Source organism: Sinohyriopsis cumingii, chromosome 3 (assembly GCF_028554795.1).
Source record: "Sinohyriopsis cumingii isolate HCF-2022 chromosome 3, ASM2855479v2, whole genome shotgun sequence".
In the NCBI taxonomy this organism is placed as follows: Eukaryota; Metazoa; Mollusca; class Bivalvia; order Unionida; family Unionidae; genus Sinohyriopsis; species Sinohyriopsis cumingii.
Window position 1 is genome coordinate 99460559 of NC_142963.1, and position 8860 is coordinate 99469418.

At 35.3% G+C, this 8860-nt stretch overlaps 1 protein-coding gene across 1 annotated transcript; it reads right to left on the reverse strand.

Annotated features, from left to right (window-relative positions):
• Positions 1 to 363: 363 nt before the first annotated feature.
• On the reverse strand, positions 364 to 8252 carry LOC149803381 (uncharacterized). Its single transcript, XM_089951394.1, has 5 exons — positions 8194 to 8252; positions 5577 to 5688; positions 4874 to 5260; positions 4231 to 4323; positions 364 to 644 (listed from the first exon to the last, which is right to left on the reverse strand). Exons 2-5 carry the CDS (start codon positions 5677 to 5679, stop codon positions 463 to 465), a joined length of 765 nt encoding a protein of 254 aa, XP_089807520.1. The 5' UTR covers positions 5680 to 5688; positions 8194 to 8252; the 3' UTR covers positions 364 to 462.
• Between the last annotated feature and the right edge of the window lie 608 nt (positions 8253 to 8860).

Consider the following 8860-nt stretch of genomic DNA (forward strand, 5'->3'; position numbering starts at 1 on the left):
GGACAATACTCTTACATTGCACCAACATGTCATTAACATATGAAAAGCTGCATATCTTGAGCTCAGACGCATCAACTCCATTCGCAAATATTTTTCAACTGATGCCACTAAAACACTTATGTGTTCATTAGCACTCGCAAGACTGGACTGTTGTAATTCAAATCTGTCTGGTTCTTCTCCATATCTACTCCAGAAACTTCAAAATTGTAGGAAACTCTTATCATTGTATTTGTCTCTAGAACGAACGATTACATAACATACGTCATGTCACTTCGGCAGAAGAAGTAGGCAGAAAAAGTAGAAAACAAAATAACTGAAAAATTGCAAATAACAAGGAAATACGAATATAAATAGTAAGTCTTTATTTAGGACTGATTCACTCCTCAGAGGCGACTACTTATATAATGTAGTATCTTTACTTTAATATTACAAGGCAATTATCATTATATAAAGTATAGATAATCAATTTCCCGTTCTTGATCCAAATATACAAAGGTCTTTAAATACATGAGAGTAACCTAGCAAGGAAAACCCCAGATTCAGGCAGGCTCTTTTTTCGTTGAATTCCGCACGACTGACCTCAATACAGACCTTCACTTTACGGATTGGCAGCTCAATTGGTTCGCAGTAACGAAAACCTGTTACTAGAGACGTAAATAAGAAAACAGTGCAGATGAGAGGTATTATTGCACACACACACACACACACACACACACACACACACACACACACACATATATATATATATATATATATATATATATATATATATATATATATATATATATATATATATATATATATATATATATATATATATATATATATATATATATATATATATATATATATATATCATGCGACTACAGATAATGCCATGAGTGTAAGAACAAAAAGGATTTTAAGATACTGGTTGTTCACTTTCTTGCCAAAATGATCTGGTCACTTTTCACTTTCTTGCCCAAAATAATCTGGTCACATGTTAAATATTACCCATTTTGCAAATACTGGCAACATATAAAATATCTTTGGTCACGATAAATGCAGACACAGTATCATTAAGCTCATAAAACAAATTCTTACCTGGTATATTAGAATAGTATTTATCTTCTTCTCATCTGTTTTACTTTCAGGATGTTCGATCCTTTTTACAGTAAGTATATTCTCTCATTATGAACCAGATATGTTTGCTCCATTATGGAGATCTAGCTTTCAGAAAGAAAACGAACATGCTAACCATGTTTACAGCCCTCAAACGAATAGGTTTTTCAAAGCAAAATGAAACAAATGTTTATTTTGTGCATAGAAGAAATCAAACTGAGTGTATTTAAATTCTTTTCTCCAATTTGAATGGTTTTTAAACACGAGTTGTGTAGATTCAAGCGCCCACATGCTAAATAAACACTTTATTAGATGAAAACAATTCTTATCTCCATCAACTAACACTCGTGAGTTTTGACACCATCACTGACAATCCATTAAATCATGTTTGTAAAGTGAGTCAGGAAAACGACGTGCGCAAATCAGGGCGGGAAGATACATTGTAGAAGTAACTCCATTTCAGGGGTACAGGGGTACAGCGCTACTTTTATTATTTGCTTTACTAAAAAAAAGATTGTTTCCACATTTGGTAAGTCCTACAGTTTAATGTTAGGATTGTATCGAAAGCGGTCATAGTAGATAATACAGTTATATCTATAGAAAAACAAAGATGCTGCATGTATAGTATATATCTGGCAGCATAAACCCCTCGAGAAAGAATTGTTTTAGAGTCTTGGAAACAAGTAATATATTAATTTTTTCTATCGTTTTAAAACCCCACTGTAATTTACGCTACATCGAAATTGAGTGTATTAGTGTATTACTGCATTACTTAAAAGCAACGTCATTCTCAGTCACAAGGCTGATATGCAATCATACTAAGGAATGTTGAGTGCCGTCAGTATTTATACTGAGTGCATTTCACATAATATTCGCCAACTGTCACCGTCAGCACTAAATCGTGTTCTTGGACTCCTACGCTACATGGATCCAATAGGAATTACTTTCTGAACTGTGCCTGTATTCATCGTAAGTGTTCGCTCAGCGACATTGTCTCTCAGAAACGATTTATTACCATACATACTATCTATTATAATGGTCACCATACTATTAAATGATCTAACTTAAGGTATGTACTATCTTGGTTGATCAAACGCTATCTAAGCTTCAATTTACATACTGCGCACATTATCGGCATTTCTTGTTGAAAAGAGAAGGAAACTGTCTTTGAGATACCTGCACATTTCAACACAAAACTGATCATCTTCAAAGATATCGAGTATACATTTTTATAGGTAGTCCTGCACATGTAAGACATTACTATTTGCCTTCGCACGCAACTATTAAATGTAATAAAGAGGCTCAACGAACGTCTGTTTTGATTAAGTATGGAAGCCTCACCCTAATATAAAGACAGAAATAAGGGGATGAAACACAAATCTACACGATGATGGGTGCGGTGTGTTTTCCAATTGTATTAAAAATATCAACTTCAGACTTATGTTTGCTTTTCTATATGAAAGAAAGAGAGAGTTTTATTCGACCTCATTGTCGTACTCAAAATGAAACTAAAGAACCATAACGATATATGTAGATATACTTCCCATCGTCTCTTACATAAACGATTTCATCAAGACATGTGCTTAAGAGTGCATTTTCTATATTTTGTCATTGTTACACTGTTAAAATACCTTCGAACAGGATTGGTTCCGTACCACTAGCTTGTTAGCCAGCTGGTTCCGTACCACTGGATTTTATGTTAACCTTCTGTTTCAAGTTGTTTCCATACCACTGCAATTTATGATTACCAATTGATTCCGTGTCACGGGCCTGTTTGTTTTACCAGTTCGTTCCGTACCAGTGGACTTTGTATTTCCTACTTTATTCCGTGCTACTAGACTTAGTGTTTACCAGCTGGTACCGTACCGCTGGATTTTATGATTAACAGTAGTTTCTGTATCAATGGCCTGTGTGTTTTAAAGTTGATTCCGTGCCACTAGATGTCATGATTACCTGTTGATTCCGTATCACTGGATTGTGTGTTTATCAGTTGGTTCCCACACCACTGGATTTTTTTATTACCAGTTGATTCAGTATCACCGGCTGTGTGTTTATCAGTTGGTTCGTACCACTGCATTGTACGATTACAAGTTGATTCAGTATCAGTGGCCTGTGTGTTTAACAGTTGGTTCCGTACGTTTTACGTTTGCTAAGAGTTTCATGCTTGGCGTACTTGGGTATCGCACCTCACAATTTTACACTTGATTGGTCATTTATGCCTTCTGCTTCCACCGCTTCTCTCCATGTCAATGGCCTATGTGTTGCCGAGCTAGTTTAGGCCCAATGACCTGTAATTGTTCTGTTGGTACTGGTTTAATATTGCAATCCGCACCTCCTAACAATGGCCCATAATTTTCGTAATGGTCAAATTGTATTCCTATTTTCATTTTCTGTCCTTCTATTACAGAGTTCGTGCCTCATCTCACCACAACGAACATAGATGTTTATAATATTACAATAAGGATTATGAATTTGCACATATTGCTATGTAGTAAAACACTACAATTTATGTACTTACTTGCCTTTTGTGGCATTCGTTACAAAATGTCCCCTACAAAGAATGCTGCGGTGGCGTCGCAAATGGCAGTAAGAAAGCCCAGCCATCAATAGCAAAAATCCAAGCGGCGGTGAAGAGGCCCAGAAAGAAGGCACCATTGTCAACACTAACGGCCGCCAGGCCTCAAAATGGACAATTTAGCGACGTGGCTTTTGATGGACCCTTCTTCTTTAGTATTATAACCCAAGAGGTTTGTTGCTGTCATACATGCAACAAGCTCTGTTTCCTGTATTTCTATTTATGGCGGTTGCAGCCTCATAACACTTTTTGTACAATAAGCTATGTCTCATTGTTCAATTTCTTAACACTTTTACTCTATAAACTTTGACCAAATATTTGTCATGCTGCAAATACATAGCAACTATTTGGTTCACTAGTATCATTTATGTTCAACACAAAGTCACGAAAGTGGCCAGCATCAAGTACAACGTTTGTCTTTGTTTTAATTATGAACTCGCATACTTTGACTTTGTAATGTTGGCACGACTGACCTAGGAAATTCTGTCTTTTCATTATCCTTTTGACTCTATCTATACATATATAACTTACAACAAGAGGAATGTTTGACTTACCCGATATTTTCTCATTCAAAACCGTAAATCCGTAGAAGTCGATAAAAAGAAAGATTCCAATAGCATCTGGATCATAGCCTGCTGTTATGTTTACTGCAGAGAAAACATTAAATATATAGATTTGGCTCAGTTCTACATAATTTTATCATTCTAATAAATTACTATGTGAGAACTCTAAAGCTGATGGAACATAGACTCAGATATAGATTTCCTACGACAATGTTTGCCGAAGCACGACTGTTGAGTTTGAACCAAGGTTTTTAACAAATGTTTTACAATCCTTTGCCAAACGTTTGTACGTTTGTGTACAGTAATCGTTGTGTGATCATTATTCTTACATAATGTCACTAAATATAAGAGTTAATAAATTGTGCAAAACAAATGTTTATGAAGGGACGACTGAATGTATGTAGTGTCTGTTTGAACATGCCTAACGTCACACAAACTTAATAGCTGGATATGTGGTTGATTTACAAAATTAACAAGTGTGAAAAGAGGACATTATTAATGGAAACGTACAATTTGAGTGTTGTACTAAGGTCCATTTCTTAGTAAATAGTCCCAAACAAAAGATACCGACAGTCAATAGCATTATTCCTGTAGAAAAGAAAGAGAAGAAAAAAACTAAAGCCAATACACTTACAGCCTAACACGTAGATGTTGCACATGTAGTCATGGCATTTTACAAATCCTTCAAGGTCCTTCACGAGAGATACTATTTCCGGTTTTATGACTTCATATGCATCTCCTACCAACGTTGAAAAGTAGATGGCCAGATTCAAATCTATAAGGTTACCCGCCGCATCTTTAGGGTGAACGATATTGTAACCAGCATAATCTACCACATCTTTTATTGTGTCCGCAATTGCGAAAGGTGGAAATATCACGTCCAGCCATGTAGGGAAACGCCAACGCTTATCACGCAGTTTGCTAGGTCTAATTACGTCTCTGTTATCTTTAGTTTTAAGATCGCTGGTATCGCCGGTCAGTTTTAAAATGTTTGTTGACACTGCCTGGGCTTTGTTTTCTTCTGAAAAATAGATCAATATGCATTAGTAGTGAGAATTTTGAACAGATGTATACGTTATTCATATAAACATTACAATAACATACCTGAGGACACATTATTATGTTAACGAGCAATATATTCAAATGATATAGGCTGCTTGCTAGCGATACAGCTCAATAAGTGCTTGGCTGTGTAAATGTGGTTCAAGAAAACAATACGTATGGATTATGATATATGAACAACGTTATAAATATGATACATGTATAAATACATCCGAATGTACGAGCGCCAATGAATAATACCTATAAGAGAAGAAAATAGAAAATGTGTATCTTACCGTTGTCAAGACCATTATAATTTTTGAGGACTTGTTCAAATAATGAGGATCCCTGCACGATGACCATGCCCATCAGGACGACGATAGCAACAAAATACTTCATATTGATCACCTGTAGAAGTATACATATTTCCATGGATTTCGCAGCATGTAAAAGTTTGACATTTTAAACTATCGCATATAATGAACCATCTTTCTTTGCACATTGCACAACGCGTTGGACCCTAACTCAGTAGAAATTTTGATGCATGTTCCTAATTTGACTGCATATACAAGTCTTCTAAAGAAATAGCTTTAAATGTCACAGCGACTAAATGTTGGATTTGTCGGAATACATATCACTCCGTGATGTCCAAAAGAATGGATCCAAAAATTACGTTTCTTCTGATACCTATGCCGTTTGGCATGAATGCTTTTGTCAGACATATGTTTGCGATTAAAAAAATGAAGATATCAGAAACGATGCTGACTGACATGATTTTCAATATTTGGTGAACGTAAAATACAGAGTTAGGTCGGTAGTTAGATGAAGTATTTTCTTTCTTTCTATAATGAATTGCGCAAACTTTACTAATTTCAATGGCACTGAAAATTAACAAGAAGTGATACCACATGTAAATACTCCAGTGAATATCCCAATTGTATAAATAGAGCACAGGAAGAATGGATACATAATTGAATATTTGCGACTGTTCATAAAAGCTGATGACTCCATATAGAGTGATAAAACGATCTATATCTCAGATGAAAAATATATTATTGTGAATAATCGTATAGACAGATGTGTCTATACTTGTAACAAAATTATAATTGTAATATGAAAATGAGTCACGTCAGTATAGATAAGTTATGTAGTTATGAGCTATATCATGACGTTCTAATGTCTCAGTTGCTTCGCATTCCTCATCCCATGAAAAGAAGTTCCATGTAATGCCTTATTTTTCAACCAAATACTTTCCCCTAAGCGTTGATGGTATTGACATGTCTTGTATCTCTATGTATCTTTCACAAGGTGCAGATTATATCGTCCTGTCTGTCTGTCTCTCCGTTATCAATATAATGTGTATCCTACATCATTAAAGATACCACATACACGAGCTGTAACGTGGACATAATGGCATGGTATATCCAGTGCAGACTATTGATCATGCCCATTATCTTGTACGCATGAACCAGGAAAATCGCTGTGAAGCAGTTGATATCTATGACGTTTAAGCATATATGTTGGCTGAAGGACATACGGAATTGTACCAATTTCCTATCAGACCATAATGGAGACTTGCTCCTGGGTCATCACTTGGAAACGGTTTAACCCACCAGACTATAACTAGATATAGGCTTTAAGGGCACAATGAGAAACAACTACATGTATATTCAGCAAATAATGTGGGTTGTGCCGCTGTTGTTGGGAACTTGCCTATGCTTGATATATGGAAACCCAGGATTCCCAGGATATGACTATGAACGAAAGTAAATAGTTATAGTTTTTTGAAATCCTTACTACTAGCAATATAGATCGGACGCCTGGTGATATACCTAAGTATTACTGACCTATTTATGTCTCAATTTAGATTACACTCACTCCAGTGCAAACTTTACATGTGACACAGCCTACGTGCTCCTTAAACAAATGTAGAATCAGTGTGCATAGATGTTAGTGTAATTTTGTACAAATGTTCCAGTGATATTCTGCTTTTAAGGTTTACTATATTAACTTACCCGTTTGATGTTTTGTAAATTATATAATAATTGGACAGTGTTGTATAATGATACAGATAGAGTGTTGCATACCATGCACTATCATTGCCTAAGGCAAGTGCATTACCACTTTCGGTATCGTATTAAATGATGACTCTTGCATTTTAACAGCTATCTTAAATTGGGAAAAAGTCCATTAACGATGTATACGCCATATGTTTGTTAGTATTTGGATGACAACTGGAGAACGTTGAGACAGCTGGAGATATGTTCGAGGGTAGTCTGCCCATGTATATATCAATTCCAGACCATGTGTCACATCCACTATATAGTTATTCTTGCCGCTAAGTTAATTTCACACTTTGTAATTGTGTACATTTTTTGTCGGATAACATCTAGACTAATGAAGATACTTTTTCTGAAACTTGAGCCAGGTTGCGTCACATATGCATAACATATAAACAAATTTGGTGCCAATGTCAAAATCATGTTTGTAGACTTTGAAAGCGTTATTCTAAATGGTTGTACCATCATCCAATGTGACATCTTAGGTTATCATCTATTTAATCACGCAACCATATTACGCATCATATTTAGGAGAAGACAATAACAAATATTTATTTTCTTCTTTAACTCAAAGCATATCGATACAATACTTGACTGATATGATGCAAATAAGAGAAAATTCAAAATTGGAGATATATACTCGAGAACTATTATAATACAACGTCACCTTTGCCTACTGATGATACCTGTTGGAACGGACCGCAAAAACAAAAGATGTTGAACTGCTTTTCTTCAAGAAAATCACAGTTCAAAACGGAATGACAAACTGCACATACAAAACAAAATATAAAAACAATAATACAAAATGGAAGGTTCTGAGAGTTTCGAAATTAGCAAAACCGTTTTTACTTACCTAATTTAAAAAGATGGTGCTTTGAACCTCTACTTCTAATTCTGGCAATCAGACGGGTATTGATTTTCCAGGCACAAAAATCGTATTTAAATAGTTCGCGATGTATAGAAAATCTAGTTGAATGTATTCTTACATAATATTCCAATTACATTATTGTTCATTGACCCAGCCCATGATTTGCCCAAACAGGTTTTTAATCCTGCTGTTATTTAGGTTAAGCTTTCAGTTACACAATGAGAAACAGTCTTCAGCATTTTAAGCTGAAACCGCTGTACCAACAAATTTGAAAGGAAGATAAGTAATGTTTACCCTATTTAATCCGGTGTAGTCCGTTATATCTGTGTAAGTTGAATTGATTTGGCAATGTGGACAGGTGTTTCAAAAGCTATTATTCTTCTTAATGCTCTGTGTAAATTAGCTTTATACACCAATTGTATTTCTTTGATTGATTACCTAATATGCTAAAACAACCCTTCATTGATTATAAATTATCTATGCTATTCTACATATCTGAAACAAGAACCTTTCATGCAATATTTTGCTACTTTTGTTGTTGTTGCTGTTGTTGTAGGGTTTAACGCCATTTTTCAGCACACGATAGGCTATACATGGCGGCCAGTATTAATGGTAGAGGAAGAACCTGGGAAATCCCCGGAAAGAACCATCG